At 42.2% G+C, this 25,110-nt stretch overlaps 1 protein-coding gene across 1 annotated transcript in view; it reads left to right on the top strand.

Moving 5' to 3' along the window:
- Window positions 1-25,110, top strand: part of Ryr3 (ryanodine receptor 3) — a 521,956-nt gene that overhangs the window by 440,153 nt on the left and 56,693 nt on the right. Inside the window, 5 exon segments of the mRNA XM_036183838.1 lie at window positions 512-642; window positions 6,486-6,806; window positions 9,498-9,738; window positions 23,141-23,228; window positions 23,344-23,436. Of these exon segments, the coding sequence (XP_036039731.1) occupies window positions 512-642; window positions 6,486-6,806; window positions 9,498-9,738; window positions 23,141-23,228; window positions 23,344-23,436 (874 nt within the window).

The following is a 25,110-nucleotide window of genomic DNA, read 5'->3' as shown; positions in this document are numbered from 1 at the left end:
TAAGGCCAGCATGGCTTACTCTTCTGTAAAAAGAAAAAGCTACCAACTCTGTAAATCCTTGTTACCTACTTTCAGAGAATCTATGTTTTTTACATTCCAGCTTCTTGGTGCTGTTGAAATTGTTGGTTCTTGTCCACACAGTGAAGGGTGACAGGTTGGGAACTGGAAAGGAATCCTACAACTGGCAACCTGTTCCACAGATTTTCAGTAGTATGGCATTGACTCTTGGGTTCCAAGTTCCTTCTCCAGCAGGCTGTTATGGTGGTCCTATAACAGCCCCCACAGTATATCATATTGTCTTACCACAAACTAGGTTCAAAGCAATGAACTCACCATTAATATCTGCATAAAGATGGGGAGAGAAAGTGCATGCAGCCTTACAGTGCCTCAGGATACCCAGTACATTAAACCATAAGGAAGTAGTGTGAGACATCCTGAGAAGGGGACCTAACTGGTGTGTGGGGTCAGCATACAGATGGCATCACTTCTAAATGGACTTCTTTGTTTCCAGGCAACGTCCTGCTCTTGGAGAATGTCTGGCTTCCCTGGCAGCTGCCATCCCAGTGGCATTCCTGGAGCCTAGCCTTAACCGCTATAATCCCCTCTCAGTCTTCAACACCAAGACTCCCAGGGAGCGGTCTAGTAAGTATCTTCTCACAGAGATCATCAACCCAGGGGAATAGCCAGGAAGGTGGCAGGGATGGAACAGCAGTCCTGCAGTGTGTTTTATGTGGTATATTGTTAGCTACTTTTCTTGTACCAGATAAAATACCACAAGGAAAGAAATTTTATTTTGGCTTGTGGTTTAAGGCAGAGAAGGCATGCAGGAAAAAGTATGAGGCAGCTTATCACACTGCATCCACAGTGAGAAAGAGGAGAGACAAATGTTGATTCTCCATTCACTTTCTTGTTGGTTCGTTTGTTTGTTGTCAAGACAGGGTTTCACTATGTAACCCTGGCTATCCTGGAACTCTCTCTGTAGACCAAGCTGGCCTCAAACTCACAGAGATCTGCCTGTCTCTGCCTCCTGAGTGCTGGGATTAAAGCTATGCACCATCACACATTCCATTTTATTCACTCTGAGACCCCAGTGCATGGAATGATGCTGCCCACATTCAGAGTAGATCTTTCCTCCTTGGCAAAACTTCTCTGGTAATGCCTTCACAGGCACACTTACAGATGATTCTAAATCCCATCAAGTTGACAAAGTTAATCCTCACAATGTGAAAGTAGGTCAGCAGGTCAGAGTTAGGGACCAGATGATGTTTCTATCTTGTTGGAGAAATGAGCTTGAATGAGACTTTTTTGATCATTAGACTTTTGATAGCTCTTTCATACAATGAAGAAACAGCCTAGTTGGATTCTAATTTCCTGCCATCTCAAAACCTTGTGGTCTTTTATCTGCCTCAGGTCTCCATTTCTGAGCTGTACCTGGGGGTATGACTACCTTACAGTAGGTTTTATTCAGAGGGGCATCACAACAGGGCATATGTACACTAGTCACGTAAGTATGTTCTTCAAGAGGAGGCTATACTTCAAAGAGTACTGAACACATATTCTCTCCATCATGGAAAATAAGACATTGAATAGCACCAGAAGGAATTGCAGTTATACAAGGAAGAGGTTCTGTTAACAGTAGCATTGACATGCACTAAATTCTATAATAAAGACTGGTAAACTATGTGCATAGGACAATTCTGGCCCATAGCCTATTTTGATAGATTTATTGGAAAACAACCAATAGTCAAAGTCCAAATCAAATTACAATCCTCCTACAGTGTGGGTTCAGTGTGATATTAGTTAAATATTGTTATGGGGAGCCCACTAGAGATGACCACTCAGACACAGTTTTTAGCCCATTGAAAGTCTTTATTCCAGCTAGGACTACACTCAGTAATCAGTGCCAAGTGTTTAAGGTAAGGGGTTTAAAAGGCAAAAACCACATCCTGGTATCTTGCTGGCAGCTGCACAGAGAGAGTTTGTGCAAGCAAACACTTTAACAGAAGCTAAGATAAGTGGTTAGCTGGAGAGGGAGGTTTGCACAGAAGATAAGTTAGCTATGGCATCTTGATCTCAGGTTCCTACAATAGAGTTGGGAAATTTTCCATAGTGTTCTCCACCAAGAAGATCAAATTCTAGTTAAACTTAAAATGGCCTCAGCAAGAATACAAAACAGGACCGGGTGGTGGTGGCGCACACCTTTAATCCCAGCACTCAGGAAGCAGAGGCAGAACTCTGTGAGTTCGAGGCCAGCCTGGGCTACCAAGTGAGTTCCAGGAAAGACGCAAAGCTACACAGAGAAACCCTGTCTCGAAAAACAAAAAAAGAAAAAGAGTACAAAACAGAGGAAACTCCATACTGTCTTACCCTGTCACAAGTTAACAAACTAGAACAGAAAATCTTCCATATTTATCTTTACTAAATATTGGGTCCCAACAGATGAAATCTGAAGCCCAAACTGCAAAATTATAGACCTAGATATTAAGAGAAAGAAAGATACATAGTAAATCATTTTATATTAGAATCCATCCCATCTTGAGCCAAGATTTTCTTAAATTATGGATATATACTACAAGTGAATGGCTACACTCCATATCAATTCCATTTGTTTCAAGTATTATTTCTCAAACTGTCATGGGGTCCTAAGCATACCTTGTCACCACTATCCTTCTACCCTAGAGTGCAGAGTGATAAGCCACAGAAGCTTTATCCCCTCTTGCTTCTTATTTCACATAATAAGAACATCCTGCCCTTAGAAAGGGTCCCTAGAACAATTTAGGTAGAATTATTAGAACTAGAATAACAGTGGAGACTGGAGGTTAATGTAGACTTTGATGTATGCCACAGGTATTCACCAGTAGAGAACCAGATGCCCCAGTCACCAGAGGCAAGGAGAAATAAGGGAAGTGGCTCTTTCTGGCAGACAGAAACCCATTTAACAGGTTCCGAGGAATGCTGCATGTAAACATGTGCAGTCTGAATTAAGCCCAGACTGTCATTTAGAGACATCATTGCCTTTTAGGGGGATTGAAAGTTCCCTTGCACTTAATTCCTTTCTCCACCAGTAACACACTGAGAGACTTGGCACCCTAGTCTCCTGTCTTTTGCTATTGGTTTAAATAAGCAAAATGTGAATGCTGAGCATGTATGTGGCTCTTTTAAAAATCATATGTGCATCAATATGTATTTTTGGATACACAGAATTAGCTGGAGAATGACTGATAGCTTAAGGGGCCATAAGATAGCAGACTTCATTCATTACAAAATGGGTGGCCTAAGGAACAAAGGAGAGGAAGGGATATTTAAGGTGCCATATTAACATGATGACATGTTTTTTAAATGAATGAACTGATTTATAGCATCAAACCTTCCATCAATTGGACATCTCTATTAATTGATTATTGGTGTTGTGCCAGTAGAGTTAATTATATTAAAAGCCTCAGCACTCTAAGAACCTGTAGCAATTTCCTACCCAGAATTAAGATATACCTAAGAAAAGGTTAATACTGTTTTGTGGCACTTTTTCAAAATGGCAGAAATCCTTAGTCACATGGATGTAGCCTATTAATCAGAGTATTAGGTTGATGGAAACATCCAGTCACTAGCCACCTTGCTTACCTTCCACACCCTGTTGGAATAATCAGCCACCACAGAGAAAAGAGGTCCAATTCCATTGTAAATCATCAAGGAGCTCTTTGGATAAAGGGCTTCTAGGAGAACATAATAGTACTCTAGGATCATTGTGTTAAAGATCACCAAGCCCTACCACTCTCAGTGGTGTTTCTAACTCAGTAACCTAGAGTGGGGCTTGAGGTCCTGCATCTCTGTTGTGTTAGATGAGAGGAACCCACCATGAGAACCATTATCTATGACCTACAAGGGCAGTGTGTTCTAGTGACTTTACCAACACTCTTGTGTCTGCTGCCAGCAGAACTCATTTGAGGCTGACTTCAGTTAGCTAATTCATCAGAGTTCACTGAGCTTATTGTGTGGCATTTGGAGCACAAAACACCTTCTGAATCATAAATGTTGGTTCCATTCAAGGACCAATTATTGTACATATAAATAATTTCTAAAGATCATTATCATGACTCCAATGCACCAACTATTAATCCCAAAGATGGGAGGAGAAAGACCACCAACCCAAATCATCATGGCCAAATTAATTAAAGAAAGCAACTAATTAAAGGGAGATTTTTTTAAAATTATGTACACAGGCTGTTCCCCCTAAGGCAGGGTTTGAGAGGTCAGCCTTGGATATGAGGAAAATAAGGCTTTTATAGCTCAAGGGTAGGAGGGTTCCAAATGGAGGATTTGGTGAGCAAAATAGATGTGGTTATAAGAGCAGAACATAAGCATAACAAGTTAGCCCTAACAACCTCCTGAAATAAAGACATGGTTGCAAGGTAGGCATAACAAGGTAGCCGTAACAACTGGTAATTGTAGCAAGATAGTTGTAGGTGGTCATATAACCTTTTGAAACAAAGGTAGGGTTGCAAGGTGGTTATAAACAACTTTTTGAAAAAAGACATGGTTGCCATTCCTGGAACAGGCAGTACAGAACCATTTATAGTTAAGGTTACAGGTAAGGTATATCCTAGTCCTTGAAAAAGAGATTTAACCATAAACAGGAATGAACCTAGTTTGTCTTACTTAGGCTTTTAAGCCTAAGATGGAGGTAGGCTATTTCTTTACAACCTCAAGCAATTCCTTGTTCTTCTTAAGTTGGAGGAAGAAGTGTCTATGGTGATGTAGTTATCTGTGTGACTTTCCAACACAACACATGAGCTTTCTCATTCACAAGTCTAACAGCAAACAAGTGTGTCAGTTGCCTCTGTATTGGTTGGCATTGTTCTGTACACGGAGCTCCTGGTGGAAAGTTTGACTGCTCAGAACTAGACTATTTACTTTGAAGTAAATAGTAAAATCACCTTGTTTGTGAGGACCTCCCAGGATTCCCAGGTTGTTGTCCATGTTTTCTGCTGCAAAGTGCAAGAAAGGTGCATACTTCACCAACAACCAGCATTTCCTTAGAGCACAGGTGGCATTACACTCTTCAATCCATTTTGAACTGACTTTTCTACAGGGGTTAGAGAGTTGGTATTGGTTACTTCTCATGACCATAAACAACATATGGATTAAAAGTTTATTTTGGCTTATGGCTGCAGAGGGCTGGAGCCATAATAGCAGGGAAAGCATGGCCTGCCAGCAAGAGCAGGAAGCTGCTTATAAAATTTTATTTGCATAAAGGAAGAGAGAACAAGTAGGAATAGAGTGAGGCTATAAACCCTCAAATCCCACCTTCAGTGACATGTTTCCTCCAGCAAGGCTCTACCTCCTAAAGGTTCCCTAACTTCCCCAAACAGCACCACCAATGAGGGACCCAGTGTTCAAATGCATAAGCCTATGGGGGATATTTTTCATTGAAACCACTGCAGATACAAATTTAGTTTCATGTGTCTACATGTGGAAAACTAGTTTTTCCAGCACTGTTTGTTAAAGAGGCTGCCTTTTCTCCAATGTGTGTTTTTGACAGCTTTGTTAAAATTTAGGTGGCTGTAACTGCATGAGTTTATTTCCAGGTCCTGTATTGTATCCCAGTGGTCTACCTGCCTGTTCTGTCAAGAACCTAAAGACACTTAAAATCTTCCATCTGTCTTGCAGGGAAAAGTATTCCTTAACTTAAAGGAAACAAAAGAGATAATTCATTTTTGTTGTTATTTCTACTTTAAAAAAAAAAAGTCTCCTAATCCTCTTTGTATAATGTTGAATTCTAATTTCACTTCATGCTGGCTGTCCTTATCCAGTGAAGTAACCTCAGTCATTTGAAATGGAGAAAAGGGGGTTAGCTCACAAGTCCCTGTAAATATGCTTTCTTAAACAACAAAGTGAATGACTGACAGGAAGTCAATTAAATCTCCTAAGCTTATTGATCATTTCTGTTGTAAAAGCAGAAAATCAATCCATGATTTTTTTTCCTCAGTGTATTTTCAACGAGATGCTAAATGTTAGAGTCCCTAGTCTAGCTGCAGGAGTGTTTGATGGATGTTTTCCTTCCCCTTTTATGGCAGTACAGAAATGATCTGGGTGAGTGAACTATCATCCAGCACCTGAATGTTGAGGAGTTATTTTACCCCTGAGGCCACCTCTATGGCAGTGGACACACCAAGGTCCGATAGGCAGGCCAAGGGAATAGCCAAGAATCTGTTTGTCACAAAGTTGTCTTACGTGCTACACCTCAGCAGTATCTCCATGGTGCTTGCTTAACTCTATGTTTCTAACTTCAGTATGACCTTTAGGAAAAGGCCCCTGGAAACTACAAGTCTTTACGCGCACAACTTGAGTCCTGAAGCTGCTTTCATCCAAACTCATTTCTTTAAGGCTCTGCAGTGGAAATTCATATCTAAAAACCAAAAGAAGGCTTTGCTCCATCACTGTGCCTTTGAATCACTGTCTCTTTCTTCACCCTGTACTCTCTTGGTCAGTTCTGGGGATGCCAGACAAGGTGGAAGAAATGTGTCCTGACATCCCCCAGCTGGAAGGTCTGATGAAGGAAATCAATAGCTTGGCCGAGTCAGGTGCCCGGTATACGGAGATGCCCCATGTCATTGAAGTGATCTTGCCTATGCTCTGCAACTACCTGTCTTACTGGTGGGAGCGGGGCCCTGAGAACCTGCCCCCCGGCACAGGGCCTTGCTGCACCAAGGTCACCTCTGAACACCTCAGCCTCATCCTGGGCAACATCCTGAAAATCATCAACAACAACCTGGGCATTGATGAGGCCTCCTGGATGAAGCGCATTGCAGGTACCAATGCCCTTTCTCCCATTCTTTGACCCTGCAGTGAAAGCAGCCAGGTTTGCTTTTTAACTCTTGGTAGTTGTATGATTATTTTGAGCAAGTTCTGTTCTGTTTTTTAATCTTCTACCTCCTGTTTGCTTAGCACTTAACTGAGGGGTAGAAGTTTAGCACAGTTTGTAGAGTACTTACCTAGCATATGTGAAGCCCTGCGTTCAATCCCCAGCAGTGCAAAAACCAGGTATTTTGGTACAGCCCTGTAATATGAACACTTTCAAGGTAGATGTAGGATGATCAGAAGTTCAAGGCCAGCCTTGGCTACATTGGAATTCAAGGCCAGCCTGGGCCAAGTGAGATCCTGTCTCAAACAAAAACGGCACAGTAAACTGAATGGGCATACTTTCCTCAAGCCTTTCCTCCAATCCTGCTCCCCTACTAATCCAGGCCCCTCAAATATCCAAGGAGCCCTTTAGATCAGCTATACTAACTGTGATGATCATTGCCTTATTTGTTGGGGCGCTTAAGAAATCTGTTGCTCTTCTGTTACTATTTATCTATAGTTTATTGGTAAGTAACCCTTTGCATTTGATTCTTCTGTATCAAATATACCAGCTTCCATCCTGGCTGCACTAATTTCCTCAATGTCCTTCCGAGTTGGTATTTCACTTTCTGCTTTCTAAGAGGGGCTTGAATGAAGCTAATAATAGCAGCACTTTGTTTTGTTGATTTTTTCCTCTCTTTGTATCCCTCTTTAACTCCTGGCATGCAGTAGGCTCTTAATGAATGTTATTAGCCAATTTTCTGTTCCTCAAGCAACCAAAAGAGGAGAAGTTTTGGAAAATGAGTGTAATTCCCCCAGTCAAGGAACCATGAATATTTAGCATCCTATGTGTCAAACTAGAGTCTGGGGAGCTCAACACTGTGGAACATCATTCTTTTTGATACAACTTCAGTTTAGATCATGGAGTCCACTTGTCACAGCTTCCCCCATACCATGAATTGCCAAAGCTAGGTTACAGGGAGCATAACACTGCACAGTGACTTTTCATAGCAAATTAATAGACACACATAGACTACTAGAAGAACAAATGAGAAATACTCCTACCTCCCTTCTGTCTCAGAAATGAGCTGAGTTTAAAATTGTAACTATTTTGATTGCTGGATAACACAGACCCTGTGGACATATTATAAGCAGAGTAGACAGCCCCTTATTACCAGTTACCCTAAAACGGTTGTTAATCATAAGGTAATTTGATGGGTTCTTATCTATAAACCTGAGTTTAGAGAAGGCTGCTCCCAAGAGTATCTGTCACTACTCTGAGGGCCACTGATGGAAACAGAATTTAAAGATGTCTTTCCTGCAGCAAATCCAGATCTCATTCAGTAAGGCCACTTAATTCCTGGTGACTAATACAAGTTTTAAGCAGTAACCTCAAGCTCAATTAGGTACAGCAGCAGTCCTATGCGTAGGAGAGTGTAGAGAAGTCAGGACTCCTTAGCTAATACATGTCATCCAAAAGCTACCCTTGCCTTATCTGAGTGAAGCCATCTCTTTCTCTTTTATTTGAAAAGCAAAACATAAGGAAACGTGAGAAGAAAAAGAAAAGCTCCTGGAATGTAGCTGTTCTTAATTGAATTTCCCTAAGCTAAAGAAATGTCAAAACGGACATTCGCATGTCCATTGTCAATGGTTTAGGATGCATTCATTTCATTTTACTTTTTTCCTGCAATTACCCCAATTCTGATATTCAGACTATTCAGCTCAGCTGGCTTAAGTCATAATAATATAATCAGAATCTAGTCAGTGGGATATAAGAAATAGGGTAGAACATGTAGGTTTCCATCATTCTAACAAAAGGCCAACATTGCAGGCCCACTAATTTCTTGTTCAGTTTCTCTACTTCTAGCAATGCCCCAGTCTTTCCCAGCCCATATTTACCTCCCTCCATTGAAGCCCAAAGAAGATGCCCATGCTGAGGGCTTAGAACTTGACTGGGCTATAATGCTTTGGGCACATTTTTTAATGAAATAATTGGAAAGCATGTGTATATATTTTTTAATTTTAACACATAATATTTGTACATATTTGTGGGGTACAGTGTGACTTTCAGTGCACATATTCTATGTGTAATGACAGATCAGGGTAACTGATATATCTATCACCTCAATAGAAAGCACACACCCAGTGCTTGCTCCCAGGTCAGCACAGTACCAACTGCTATGAACAAAAAGGCTTCTTTCAGGGTCATAAAATCTAGCTGGTAGAACAACCAATATGGACAGACTGTCAGATGATGCAAGATAGTCTGTTATGGTTGGGGATTTAGCTCAGTGGTAGAGCACTTGCCTAGCAAGCACAAGGCCCTGGGTTCGATCCTCAGCTCAAAAACAAAAACAAAAGATAGTCTGTTAGGGAGAGGAGAGCTATGGCATAGGCCATGCATACATGAGGAATTCATGTAGGGTGGGGCTCCTGTGGACTGGAGGAGATGATAGTGTTGGGACCTTCTCCTGCAGTGGTCCTAGATGCCCAACCTCCACTGTGGACTTCCATGAGAGGGAAGTATCAAGGGAGGATTAAAGGAAGGAGCTAGACACAGGTACCATCCTGGGTTGACAGATTCCTCAGTGTCACCTTTCATTGTCGTGAATGGTCGCAATACATGGGATGAGAGTAAGATGCTTTGTTTGCAAATGCAGTGTATGCACAGCCGATCATCAGCAAAGCCAGGCCTGACCTGCTGCGAAGCCACTTCATCCCCACCCTGGAAAAGCTAAAGAAGAAGGCAGTGAAGACCGTGCAGGAGGAGGAGCAACTGAAGACTGACGGCAAGGGGGACACCCAGGAGGCTGAGCTCCTCATCCTAGATGAGTTTGCAGTCCTCTGCAGGGACCTCTATGCCTTCTACCCCATGCTGATCCGCTATGTGGACAACAACAGGTACGAAGAAGATCTCTGGAAGCTGCCTGCTGCTCTCTGAGGCTGGTTTGGGCAATCAAATAGCATGGAAAGATGATCATGTTGTCAGGGAGATGAGGGATCCACAGCTACCACTACCAGTCTCCCCACTAGTAGTCAGAGCCTATGTAGAGTGATTTCCTTGACCAGTGATTCTGTATGGATTGAGACACACATCCTCATGGGCCACTAGGAGGCAGGAGGAGCTAGTTGAACAGGATTGCATTGACTCATTTCGGACCCTCTTCTATTCCCTTATATACTCATTCAGTGGATGTCCTTGACTGTGCCAGGCACTCCTCAAGGCCTTAAGGGAGAGGACATACTCTTCAGCATAGGAGCATTCATTCTGGGAGTAAAGAGGCACAGACAATTAGAAAGAAAAAAAAAAAAACAGAGTAAAACCATGTTGAGAGAAGTAAAAAGAATTAGGAGAGGCAGGGAGAATGGAGTGGCAGTTCCTTTACTGTGATGTTCCTGGGAAAGCAGCATCTGAGCAAATCCCTCAAGGAGTATGAGGCTAGGAACCATAAGGTCCAAAACAAGAGGATTGTAGAAAGAGGGACTATGGGCGAAAGTCCTCAGGAAACAGTGTCTTCAGGATGTTCAATAGTTGAAATGCTCAAATGTCACAATTAAGAAAATTAATTCTTAAAATATCAGAAATTTTCTGTATGAGTCATCCTTTATCCAAACCAAATATATTCATTTGGCATATGAAATTTAATTGTGATATAATGAATGGTTAAACAGTAATTTGAGATATATGAAGGCCTGTGGTCCTATATGTCTGTAAAGAATGCAGGGTATTTGTAGAGTACGCACAGATATGTTCAGGGAAACTTAGAAGGGAGTATTGAAGCCCCTTACTGCATCAGTTACCTCTCTCCAGGCCATGACCAGACGGGAAACAACTTAAGAAAGGAGTTAGTTTGGCTCAAGGTTTGAGGAGACACAGACTATCATGGAGGGAAGGTGAGGTAGTAGGAGCTTACATCTGGGTGGATAGAAGCTGAGAAAGAGAATGTCATGGTTCCATTGGTTTCCCCTTTTTTCTCCTTATTTATTCAGTCTGGGACCCCAGTCCAGGATATGGTGTCACCTACCTCTAGGGTAGGTCTTCTCCTCTCATACAATCCTCTCTAGAAATGCTTTCATAGACACAAATCTGGGCCTCACTAATACCCTCGGCATTTCTTTTTAAATGCTTTTTTGAATCTTTATTTTTTTATTTTAGTTTAGTTTGGGGTTCCTTTGAGACAGAGTTTCTCTGTTTAGCCCTGCCTATCCTGGAACTCACTCTGTAGATTCATAGATCCACCTTTCCCTGCCTCCAGAGTGCTGGGATTAAAGGCATGTGCCACCACCACCTGGCTTTAGCCTTTATTTTTATTTTATGTGAATAGGTGTTCTGCCTACACATGTGTTTGCACACCATGTGATTGTTTTATACCCTAGGACTGGAGTTACTGACAGTTGTGAGCTATCATGTGAGTACTGGGAATTGAACTCAGGTCTTCTGGAGGAGTAGTCAGTGCTCTTAACCCTTGAACCATCTCTCCATCTCACCCCTAGGTATTTCTTAATTCAATCAAGTTAATAATTAAAATTAACCATTACAAACCCATCCCTTGTCAACTTGATACACAAATGTGCCACTTTACACTGTAATATTTGACCTTTGCTTTCTTTCTCCCTACAATTAAATATATATTGTTTTCCCATGCTGGTTCTCCACTTCAATATCAACAGGGTACCCAACAATGTACACTAATTCTGACTCTACCTAGAGTTACTATAATCCTATAAGAATGCCCCAGCTTCAAACACCAGCCATATATGGAGTACCCATGGGTTAGGAATGTAGGTAGTTCAGTAGTAGAATGTTTGTATAGGATTTTTAAAAGGAAATCACTAACAAATACTATAGATGTAATTCTAAACGGTTTTATTAAATGAAAACAGAGCCAAATACAGAGTTAAAAGCCCAGAGATCAGAGCAGTAGCCAAGAGCTAAGACCACCTTATCTTACCACTCACTGCCATCCTTCCCCTGAGAGAGAGAGACCTTCTTGCTGTATCCTGTCTTTTTATTGCCTTTCTGCTCTGCCTTCTCATTGGCTGTAAACCCAACCACATGATTTCCTCATCACTGCCTGTCTATACAGACCTCCAGGTTTCTATGTTTGGTACTGGGATTAAAGTCATGTGTCACCATGCTAGCTGTGTCCTTGAACACACAGAGACTCTACCTTCCATGTGACTGGATTAAGGGCATGTGCTACCACTGCCAGACTTCTGCTTAATGGCTATGACCTCTGATCTTCAGGCAACTTTATTTATTAACATACAAATAAAATCACATTTCAGCACAAATAAAATATCACCATAAAATACTGCAACCACTAACTCACAACTGAAGTCATGTGCATTGAGCCCACACAAGATTTGCCATTTCAACAATCTGTCCATGAACAGAGAGTAGCTCACAGGGACCCACCTTTACTTCTGCATGATTAGATACTAATAGATTCTGGGAGAGGAGGGATTATTGTCTTTAGTTTTGTGCCCTCTGCTGAGCCTACCAGGTCCAAAGGATAACTCTAAGCCCATGGTCACCAAGATGGTTTGTTTATTCCCAGCAGATCACAAAACAAATAGATAATAGCATAAAAGAGATATTTGTGGGAAAGAGGGGAAGTGGCAAGGTGGTAAGAAGGTGGGGGGGGGGGCAAGAATGGACAGTATGTATCACATACATGTGGGAAATTGTCTAAGAACAAATTTAACAAAAGTGAAGTTAAAGCTAGGTGGTGGTAGCACATGCCTTTAATCCCAGCACTAGGAAGGCAGAGGCAGGTAGATCTCTGTGAGTTCAAGGCAGCCTGGTCTACAGAGTGAGTTCCAGGACAGCCAGGGGCTACACAGTGAAACACTGTCTTGAAAAACAAAAAACAACAACAACAACAAAATGTTATAAGGAGGTGACCAGGTTAGCCACAGTCTTGCTGTGCTGTGCAAAATAAATATAAACTTGGATTTCTTGACCCCTGCATCACAATGATTCATAGTGAATAAGGCCTGGCTCTGGGTCAGAACCCATAATAAGAGAAAATGGAGAAATCCATGTTAATATGGGGGAATGAATTTATTACAGTTTTGACTGAAACTGAGGAGAGGAATTCTCAATCTATCTCTGGAGCTGTGACAATGCTCTAGTTTATATGGGAAGGGAGAAAGGAAACAAAAGCCAGGAAATGTGCAAATTTGATTTAACTGAGGGCTCAAGTTAGCAATAGTGAAAGATGGGTTGGGGTGGGGGAAAACCCTCTCTGGGGAAGTCCAGAGTTCATGGGACTAGCTCTTTCCACTCTCAGTATGGTTTTTTTCCTGTAAGGTATTCCAGTCCTTAGGGCCCCCATAGAACTCAAAGCACATATGGTTGCTGATTTATTAGAAAGAATACAACTCAGGAACATCCAAATAGAAACACATGGGTTTGGGGTTGCTCGGAGTTCCCATGCTCTCCACAGGGGTAGCAGCCTCTTGGCACATCAATGTGGTCAGCAGTCTAGAGGCCCTGAACTGCATTCAGGAGTTTTTGGTGGTGGTGACATTTGGTTGTGCTTTCTTTTGCTTTGCTTTATTGTCCTGGACATTGGGCCTAGGATGGATTGCCTGATAGGCAAGTGTTCTCCCACTGATCAGCAGCTTTGATCTTTAACAGTTTTATAGGTGCTGTTGACTAATTGTATCAATAGCCAATGGTGTTTGAGTTTGAACTGAATCCTCTCAACTCATTCCAAGGGGTTAGGAATAAGCCTGAAAGTTCTGACCCTATAATCTGATTCCAACTAACACTCGAAAGTTCTATTCTGTCTGGGTCCCAGGTGCTACCCTGAGAAGTTGAGAAACTTACAATCGGGGAGCACTAGAAGGGATGGAAAAAATAGCTGAGAGAACATGACTGACATTGGAGTTATTTCCCATGTGTGGCAGGAATTTGATATTCATTTTAGCATTTACCTTTATAATACAAGCTGCACTTAATGTAATATGAATGAGCTTAATCATATTTAGGATTTGGGAAAAAAAACATCTTCTGCATACATACTGTCTTTACACATACACACACATATGTATCAACACATATGCATAAATATGTACATTAACACTAGAGTAGTGTATTTGCTTTCCTGGCTACAGGAAATTATACTCACTTTGACAAAGAAACTCTTCTCTTAGAATATCAGCTTTAGTCGTTTCCGATAATGTAATTATGTTAGCAATTTAAAGAAGGAATTTGTCAGAGTTTGAGGTGAAAACAAAAATAAAAATGGAGTGAGATTGCTCCTGGAATAGCTTTTGAATTGCGTCTGTCGCCACGGATGATCAAGACTCAAGAAAGAGCGTGTTCTGTTTACAGGGTGCTTGACAGTTGCTAAAAATGGCAATGTCAGAGAGTCTTCGAGATCATCATTAATTCATTCATCTCCACTTTCCAACCCGTTCTTCCCTGAGCATCACAGCCATGTGAGCCTGCTTAGAAATACATCCTCTAACATGAGTGCTTATCCCTTCAAAGACCTTTGTAGCAGTGAAAGCAGAAAGCATGTATACCATACTAAGTGTGAAGTGTAGGAAAATGTTCAGAGCAGTGGCCATGGGGCTCAAGCCTGTAATTGCAGCACTTAAGAGGCTGAGGCAAAAGGTATACAAGACTTCAGCCTAGCCTACAGAGTGAGACCCTCAAAAAAAAAAATACAGAACAACATACTTATTACGTTGATTATTTTGGAGGATATGGCTATGCATTATTATAAAAGCAATTCTTACGTTTGAAGAGACTGAGGCTTTTGCTGGTCCTCAAAGCCAGAGTTAATAATACACCTTAAGGTCACTGAAGACTTAAGACTGCTTTCCTACTGTGCACTCAGCCTGTTTGTTTAACCTGCCTTAAAGTGAAAAACAGCCAACCTTACTTGCCTTGGATTTCTCATGCAATTTCTCATACAGCCTAAATTAATGCATAGCTGTAATCTTAAGTAGTCTCTCATGCCCCTGATCTTGGAGTAATGCATGTATGTTTGAACATGTATTACGATAATCATTTGCTGAAAACAGCAAATATGAGTGGAAAGCAGTCATAAAATAGACAGCCACCATAAATGTTGAACAAAGCAGTCAGATACTGCTTGATAATGTTTGTTTTGTTATCTGGGTCAATTAGAGTCTGTGACTTAATCGTTTATAAAACTCCAGTAAAGCTTTCTGTAAAGTATCCCTCATTCCTTCCCCAGGTGGTATTTTCTGTGCTGTTCAATAAAAGAGAGAACAAAGCTCTTTGTTAAAGACAGACACAGGGACAATTTCGCAAGACAGCCTTCAGACAGGTGTAGATTCAGACTCATAAAATAGGCAGACAGGATGGAGGAAAGAAGACAGGGGGAGACTGACACAGAGAATTCAAATCTGGGCTTGCTTCTAGTCAAGTGATACCAAGAGGAAGCACTTTGATTTTTGCCCTTAATTCGACACCAGCACATTATTGGTGACTGAGTTTATTATTAATGCATTTATAGGAGTGCAGGAGGACAGTTGGGGTTGCGGGTCATAGAGTAAGGCTTATTTTCGCCTCCTCTTCTAACCTTTCCTGAATCTCTTTTCACCTTTGTCCCTCCTACAATCTTTTCCCCAGTCAAAGGCTGCTCCTTCCTTTCCTTGTGTCTATGGGAAATAGTTTATCTGAGAACAAGTGCATGCTTGGCAGGCCCAGAACTTGGAGACCAGAAGACCTCAAGAATGAAAAAGACAAGACTTGCTCTATCCTGAGATTTTTTGCCCATTGTCTCACTGTGGTTAGAGATCTGAGAGAGGGAAGTTGTTGTCTTTTTCCTTAGGGTCAGCCTTGAATAAACCCACTTGGCCAAAATCTGTCCCTGGGGTTTTCAGTAGAGTGGAGAGCAGCGAGCAGTACAGACTTTAGATCCCACTAGTACTTTCTTCATCCCAAAGAACCACCTTGCTTGGAATGATGGAGTGGAGGAGTTGGCAGAGACACTGTCGTCACCTCATGTGTCCCCCACCTGGATGGATAAATATCTCTTCCCTTCTCCTGACCAGGATACCCTGTATTGTTTGCTTAGCCCAGTGAGGGGAAGGAGCGGCGAACAGAAACAATCTTGCTTTGCACAGAGTCCCATCCCTGTTTTAAACTATCTTCAGCTCAGCTTGTAGCTCTTACCCATAGGCTCTAACTTTGCTCTCTAAAGCCAGAGAAAATCAATCTTTCATATGGCAGCACTTTAAAATGTTGAAGAAACTCCATGACCTTTCTTCTTCTCTGTTTTTCTTCATTGTATTAAGCCTTTGTACTTCCCACATCCCTGTGGGATGGTGTTTAAACCTTCTGAAAAGAAGTTTTCACTGGTCGGTGTTGAACCTGAAGCTGGCAGGATACAAAAGAACCCTGGGTGTGTTGTGAGCAGATCAGGGAACATCAACCCCCCACCTCCTCTTGCCTACAGACAGAAGTCAAGACAGATTCAACAAGACTCTAAAAGGGCAGACTAGTCTTCTGCCTCCTTTCTGAGAAACAGAAACACGTAGAACCATGGATTTGGTCACATGATTTTGGTTAAAAAATATCTCTGAAGCTATCAAAGCAAACCTTGTGTGGTGGCCATCTCAGACCGGACCCTGTGTGGAGGGAAGGCTTGCAGTAGCACTGAGAGAAGCCCCCCTCACCTCAGACAACCTGACCCTGAACCCAAGAGCACAACCTCGGTAGCTTTCAAAACTTGAGAACCTTTCATTTTTAAAATGTAAGTTTAAGTCTCCTTACTCTTGCCATTGCTCAAGATTCTATTCTATCCTGTTTGGGGGCACATGGAGTTGGAGACAAGGCCTTGCTTATGTAACCCAGTCTAGTCTTGACTACTCTTAGCAGTTCTGATGGCTGACTGTGGATATAATCCTCAGTGCTGGGATTATAAGTGTACAACTGTTGGGAATGGAGGGTCATAATTAGTCATAATTACCAGTTTATGTTTAGACAACATGGCAAGACATGGATTCCCAGCATGGGCCAAAATGGCTAACACTGGACATCTATGGGGCTATATGTCCTCTAACACAAAAAGATGGACACCAGATGTCCAGAGAACACAAAAGTGTGTAGTGATGGGATGTATTATGTAACTATTTCTGGCAAAATGCCACTTTTGTGTAGGTTCTTTATAAATATGGCCTTGAGGTCAAAACCAAAGACTTTACCTTCACCAGCCAGCCAGAATGTGCCTATCTGCAGGCATGTGAGCCTACTTCTGTATGACCTGTGTACCAGTCTATATGTATGCACATGTGTACTGGGTGCCTGCCAGCATCTGGATGCCTAGCAGTCTGTATAGCAGCCTTCACCCAGTGTGAACAAAGTATGTCTTCTCTGTCTGCAACTCCTCATCTGAGCTACCTCCTCTCCTGGCATCACAGTTGGAACCTTGGGGCACCATCCTCAGCTTGTTAAGATTCTATTCTCAACGCTTCTTGTTTTCTCTGTTAACGTACTCAGTTATTTCTGCTGCTTGGGTGGCTTTCCTCGCCATCTTACATGGACAAGTCCCAACTCACAACCTCCAAACTGAATCTCCCCTTACCAGGAACCTAGCATGTCATGGCTGCCTTTTGGCAGCAACCAGTGCAGATAATAAAAGACCCACAGGCTAAGTAATGATCTCCACAGGGATCAAGTGAATTAGATGCCGAATCCTCTGAAAACATGGGGCAGGAAGAAGAGAAGCATCCCTCTGAACAGAGTGAATCTGAGCAATACACATGAAAGCAAAGTATTTTCTCCTGCAAATAGCATCTTGGTCTGGCTTGAGGGAGAGTTGCAGAGAGCTTGTATGCCTGGGAGAAAACACTTAACGGAATGTTCTTTGTATTCATCAGTCTGGATCAAGGGAAGAGCTTTACTAGAGACAAGTAAAGATTTGCATTTCAGAAGAGGAGTGAGAAAAGCTAAATTCCTATACCTCAAGCTTCATCCCAACATGAAGGCAAAGAGAATGCTCTTCCTTCCACCAGGAAACGGTAGCTAAGGTCTTGTTCTTGCCACTCTTGCTTACTGACCATCCCTGTGGATGTACCTTTCCTTGGCAGATTAGGATACGACCCTTGCCTCTTCCCACTTAAGCCACAGTACAAATGCATAAAGTGCATTTAAACCCAAAACACCAAGGAATGAACAGCTGGTGGTTCTGATAAAGCGAGAAATGTAACCTTGGAAATGGATTCTGGGGGGAAAAATCAATGTAAAGGAAATCAAAGAGCTTATCAGTCTCAAACCTCAAACTTGAATTGCATTTGGGCTGCAGGTAATGGAGTGACTATACAGCTTAAAGAGATGAGAAGTCTTTCATACATAAAAGAAATCCAAAGATAGTGTATGGCCGGTATGATTATTCATTGTGGAACCTTACACCTTTGTCTTTGTATCTTTCCCATTGCCTTCCATCTCCAAAGTTATTTTATGTTTTAATATGGCAATTATAGTTCCAGACTTTGGGTTTTCACTCTAATCAGAAAGGATTAAAGCAAATGTCACAGGCAAAGGCAAAAAGACACTCTTCTTAGGGAACTGTTCCAGGAAGTTTTTCTTCAGTCTGCACTTTGATCTCATTGATCAGTTCCTGGATATAGGTTAAGGGGTGTGGAGTAGCATGATACTTAGTGGGACAGGATGACACTCTGAACAAAGGAAGATCTTGTTGTATAGAAGAAAAAGGAGGATGGGTGCTAGGCATGCAACTTGTAGTGTCTATTAAATGAAGAAAATGCCAGTTGAATTTGAAACAAGAGTGGTTCAATAATAATGTTCTTGAGGCCGGAGCCCAGAGCAGAGGCTCACAGGAGATGAGAAGGAATGGAGTCTAAAAGTGATTTGACCTCTAGAATGTTTCCCTTCCTTGCCTAGCATGGAGCTCTCCATGAGTGGGCACGACTATCAGGATGCCTAGGAACATCACTCAAATTTCCCAGAACTGGCTTTGTTTGTGTATATGTGTATGACATGTGTTCACCTTTGTATATGTGAGTGCAGGAACATGTATGGAGGTCACAGGTATTCATCCCTACCTCCCACATTAAGACAGGGTCCCTTTGTTATTTGCCTGACACTACACCAGGCTAGCTAGCCCATGAGCTTCAAGGGATTCTCCTGACTTTGTATCCTATATCGCTGTAAGAGTATTGAGATTACAGATGTGTGCTACCAAGCCTGGCTTTACATGAGCTTTAGGGATTCAAACTTGGATCTTCCACTTATATGCTGCATACTTTACTTGCTGAGCTGTCGCCTCAGCTCCATAATAATCTATATGGGACAAGGGACAGCAAGTTTTTCAGATCATCTGTGAGAACCAGCCGTTTATTTTTTCTTTCTTTCTTTTTTCCTCTATGTTTTTAGAAAAGGCCACATTATGTAGCACTATTGGCCAGGAACTCACTATGTAGACCAGGTTGGGATTGAATTCAAAGAGATCTGCCTTCCTCTGCCTCCCAAGTGCTGGAATTAAAGACATGCACCAACACCAGCAATCAACTGTTTATTCTAAGAAAGCCATCTAATTTAACTTCTTTATTATAGTTATATTTTAATAATGACCATCTTCAGGGAAGAGCACACCAACTGGTTATCTAATATCAAATGGTCAGTCCTAAAAACACACATATAGTATATAGACTGAGTAGGTTTTATTCAGCAGGAGATATATATATATATATATATATATATATAGTGTGTGTGTGTGTGTGTGTGTGTGGATACTTACATGCAAGTGAAAACAATTAGTGAAAAAAGAAGCCATGACTTTGAAAGAGAGCAAGGAGCGATATATAGAAGGGCTTGGAGGAAGGAAAAGGAAGAAGAAATGATGTAATTATATTATAATCTCCACAATAAAAGAAATTTTTATAACAAATAAATGTAAGTCTGGCATGCAGATTACTGGAACAGAGCTCTTAAAACCCTTGGTATTGTCTGAGTTATAGGATTGTCTTTTGTTATTCACAATAACCCTCATTCCACCATATTTGAGTTCGCATTCATGAAGAATCAACCACATGATTAGATGTTTGGAAATTTCAGCCTGCCCTCTAACTTCTTGACCTCTCCAGAAGAAAGGAGCTAGAGACTGAGTTAATCACCAAAGCTGGTGATTTAACGAGCCATGCCTATGTGTTCTAGTTTGCTTCCTGTTACTGTGATAAACACTATGGCCAAAAATAACAAAGGGGAAGAAAGGGTTTGTTTCAGCTGATAAGTTATAGTCCATCATTGAGAGATGAGGGCAAACACTACAGCAAAAGGCGCTTGAAGCAGAAACCATGAAGGAAGGCTGCTTACAAGCTTACTCTCCCTGGTTTGCTTGGCTACCTTTCTTATATAGCCCAGGCCCACCAGGCTAGGGATGGGACTTTCCACAGTGGACTGGGCCTGTCTATATCACATAGGCCTACAGACATGCTCACAGGCTAGTCTGAAAGAAGCAATTGCTCAGTTGACACATCTTTCCAGTATGTCAGGTGGACCTCTGAACTATAGCACTATGAAATAAAACCCTAAACTCTGGAGTTTGGAGACACTCTGAATTGAGGCACATGCAATGAGATGGGAGAGCTATTTTATAAGCCCAAGATGCTATCTGATGACATTCCTAGCTCTTGGGTTGGCAGAAGCCAACGTTCTGATAAGTTAATTGAGTCTAAGGGTTGGTTTTTTTAAATCTATTGTCATGAGGTGTTAATTCAGATACAGAGTGGGGCAAGGAATGGCTGTTCCAGAAGGATGAAACTAGAATAAGATAAAGTAATTAGCCTCTGAACCTACAAACAATCTCTTCACAGTACTGAATTCCAGTTGGTCAATCAGTCTCTGCAGACACAGAAACTCCTTCCAGCAGTTTTGTTCACAGCAAGACAGATTCTTTTCAGGAATTTTCATTCATAATATCTTGTCCTATGTCTGTCATGTTTTTCAATTATATTTATGATAAACTATTAATAACAAGGAAAGTGACTTCCCAAGCGAAGAGCTCTTCTTGTTAATTATGAAACCAGAGAATTGTCAAAACCCCCGATTTACAGCCATTCTGAGGCTAGTGTGTGAAGTGGGGACCAATCCTGTGGGGCTGAGCTTTTAATATGTGAGGCATTTACTAACTCCAGACAATGTCATGGTTGAATTGGTGGGTTGATGTCTAGAAAGCAGAGTAGTTTGGTTAATGAGAAGAAGAAAGTTCCATGTTTGATATGAAAGTGTCGAGTAGAAGAGCAATATTCTGTTTATTTAGTTGCTTTGTTGGTGTAGGTTCTTAAATCGTTCTGTGCAGATATTTGGAAATAGCAATTTATCTTGTCTTTTTTAACTAAAGCTTAGTTCAAATATGTATGATACCCAAGAGCAAGACAACTTAGAGAAAATGACTGAGTTTGACTTAATTTGACCTTCTTGTCACTCTTATGTTTGTATGTCTTAACCCAACCTAGTTAAAAAAACCAAACTAATGTATATTTATAAAGAATGCCCAAGCCATTGAAGAGGTTAGAAAGGACATTTGGTTCTGGGAGAAACAGCTTAGTTAGTAAAGTTCTTGCCTATAGGCATGATCCCCATAAGCTGCAGGATTTTTGTTTTGTTGGTTTTGGAGTTTGTTTTCTATTTTGTTTTATTTAAAGGCATTCAGAGATAGGCAGCTCTTTGGACCTTTTGTGGCTAGCCACCCAAGCCAACTTAGTGAGTTCCAGGACAGTAAGAGATGGTATCAGAGGAACGACACCTGAGGTTATTCTCCTGACCTCTACACATGAACACATGCCCCTCACCTGACCCCCACCACCACACCACCTTACCCCCACAACCACACACCACCACACCACACACCCCCACACCACACACCACCACACCACTACACCACCACAACCACACACCACCACACTACCACACCACACACCACCACACCACCACACCACCACAACCACACACCACACACCACCACACCACACACCCCCACACCACCACACCACCACAACCCCACACCACACACCACACACCACCACACCACCACAACCCCACACCACACCCCCACACCACCACACCACCACAACCCCACACCACACACCACACACCACACACCACACCACCACACCACACACCACCACAACCACACACCACCACACCACTACACCACCACAACCACACACCACCACACCACACACCACCACACCACACACCACCACACCACTACACCACCACAACCCCACACCACACACCACCACACCACCACACCACCACAACCCCACACCACACCCCCACCCCACCACACCATCACAACCACACACCACCACACCACCACACCACACCCCCACACCACCACAACCCCACATCACACCCCCACACCACCACAACCCCACACCACACACCACACACCACCACACCCCCACACCACACACCACCACACTACCACACCACACACCACACCCCCACACCACCACAACCACACACCACACACCACACACCACACACCCCCACACCCCCACACCACCACAACCACTACACAGAAAGATATATGATTTCTGCTAAGACAGTTTAAATGATAGACAATTTTTTTTCTTTCATTCAGAAACCTAGCTTCAAGGGACTGGAGAAATGGCTCAGTGGTTAAGATCAAATACTGATCCCACAGAGGACTGAGTTCAGTTCCCGGCATCCACATTGTGGCAGTTTACAATCACCTGTAATTACAGTTCCAGGAGATCTGATGCCCTCTTTTGATATCTGCAAGCACATGAATTCAAAAGCACCCCCAACACGCACACATACACACACAATTTAAATTGTTTTAAATCCTTCATTCAAAGATCTGGATTTCAGAGTAAGAGGTGTAGGGCATGACATGTTTATGAGGTTCAGATTTTCAGAGGTTTTCCAATGACAAAAGCCAAGAGCAGGACTGGATGTCATAGTGACCAGTGTTTTCATAGGTTTGCTAGGCTTATCCATTAAATCTCTCTGCAGTAAGGCCTCTGGTATGGTTTGTCTCTAAACTTACAGTTTAGCCATCCATTTACACAAGAAACAAAGCAAAGGTGACAGTTTTGGAATGTTAATGTCAGACATTTTGTGTTTGCCTCAATTCTTGAAAACTTTGATAAAAGTGCAAATAATACTTGTTCCAGTTCTGAACCTGTACCTTAATGTATAAGGATTATTGTCTTTGTATGGTAATGCAGTTTTCCCTGACTGAATATATACTGCCTTTATTTGTGGGGTATGCTTGTAATCACTGCTGATTTCCTGCACCTGTTCCTTTGCTTCTCAATGCAGATCTAACTGGCTCAAAAGTCCAGGGATGGACTCTGACCAGCTCTTCCGCATGGTGGCTGAGGTCTTCATTCTGTGGTGTAAATCTCATGTAAGGACACACTGGGCTCTGAATTATGAATCTTTTGGGCAAGTATAGATCCAGAAAATCTTCCTTTTAATGCTTACTTTTTTTTTCAATCTTCCTCTACCTTGCTCTGCTTTAGAACTTCAAGAGGGAAGAGCAAAACTTTGTGATTCAAAATGAAATTAATAACTTGGCATTTTTAACCGGAGACAGCAAAAGCAAGATGTCAAAAGTAAGTCCTCAGAATTCCTTCTCAGGGATGCTCTAACCTTGACCTCGTGGGTCTAGTTCATATTCTGTGGGGCTTTGTGGCACATCCAGATTGGGTCCCAGCAACCTCTACTGCTGTTTCTTTAGAATGTGCCAGAAGAAGCTCGTGTCACATAAGTGTAGTTATCATGTTTTATGAAAAAAGAGATGCTTGTATATCAGAAAATTGAAGTCTCAAGACTTGCCCAAGGCATTTGAGAGGTCTCCAAACAGACGCTGCTATGAATGGTTTTAAAAAAAAAAAAAAAAAGTGCATCCAGTACAGCCACACTCCAAAAGTGCAGATGTGCGAAGCCATCTTCTGATGGCCTGGGAGGAAATGACCTTGCCTTCACACCTCCACAGCACACACCCGGGCATCATGTTTTCTTTCTGTTTGGAACACTAACATCTGTTTTATTCCAGATGTGCTGACCTCTTAATGCCTGTGTTCATTTTCCATGACATTTTTCACTCAGAAAGTCAAACATCTGTCCATCTCCTTGCAGGAGATGTTTGAAAGAGGGCATGTCATTCTACTGTCCGGGGTGGGAAAAGCTAACCTAGAGGAGGGAACTGTGATACAGAAGGGGACAAAGTGGACTTGCATCTCCTCCTCAGTCAGCTCTGTACAATGAAGCTTCATTGCCTTGACTGGAGAGAGACAGCCATGCTTCTTCAGTTGCACATACAAAAGCCAAGCCTTCTTGACTGTGATGTCTTCTTCCTGGCATTGTGGCTCACTGGTGGCTCTGTGAGGTTTGGCTTCTATTTCAAGTGTCAGCCACCGGTAGTAGCTGAGAGACAGCCCTCATGGATGGCGGTACTGCCTGTGAGGAACACGAAGGTGAAATGTGCATGGGACCCCTCAGAAGTGAAAGGTGGATCTAGCAAGACGGGACTCATGGGCTTGTAAATGAAGACCTTGAACATCCCTCTAGTAACCATTTCAGACAGATGACCCATGTCTTCGCACTGCAAGAAAGAGGCTATTATGATACCACAATGAAAATTTGAGTGCCTGGGGCTGTACTAAATGGGGCAGCTGGCTCCCATCAGCTGCAGCTACTGTGCACTGCCTCTTCTGTCTTTCATCTGTCTTAACACTAGCACTCTTCCAGTATCCAAAACCTGACTGTAGAGTTTACAATCTACTCTCTAGTATACACCAGAGCACACTTTTCACATATGCTGCCTAATAAAGTTGACATTGAAAATTTTTCATATACAAAGTAGAGAGATTTTATTTGAGGAGACTCTTGGCTGCAAAAGCATCTTATGGTATCTCCTTTGGTGCTTTAGGTACACTTATCTGATTTTCCACAATCCTCCTTGCATTCACTTGTTGATAGAAACAGCTGTTCACTTGAGGAATACAAGCCCAGGTTTCCCAGCTTCCTACAATGCCAGCTTAGCTTTGCAGGGTCTTGTAGCCATCACAAGCTGCCCTTTAAACCCAGACATCTTACAGAAAGTCAGTAAGTCCCAAACAGACACCATGCATTGGGTAGATCCCCTGGCTCAAAACTGACCCAGCTAGCATCCATGACAACCTGATGCAAGGATTTGGATCCCTGATGAGTACGAATGGGGAAAGCCATCTCAGCCCTCGGGCGATGAATAGATCTTCAAGGTCCTTTAGTTTATAAATGAATGA

The sequence above is a fragment of the Onychomys torridus genome, chromosome 4 (assembly GCF_903995425.1).
Source record: "Onychomys torridus chromosome 4, mOncTor1.1, whole genome shotgun sequence".
Lineage (NCBI taxonomy): Eukaryota > Metazoa > Chordata > Mammalia > Rodentia > Cricetidae > Onychomys > Onychomys torridus.
Note: the sequence above shows the minus strand (reverse complement) of the source record. Positions and strands in the feature narration are given on the sequence as shown.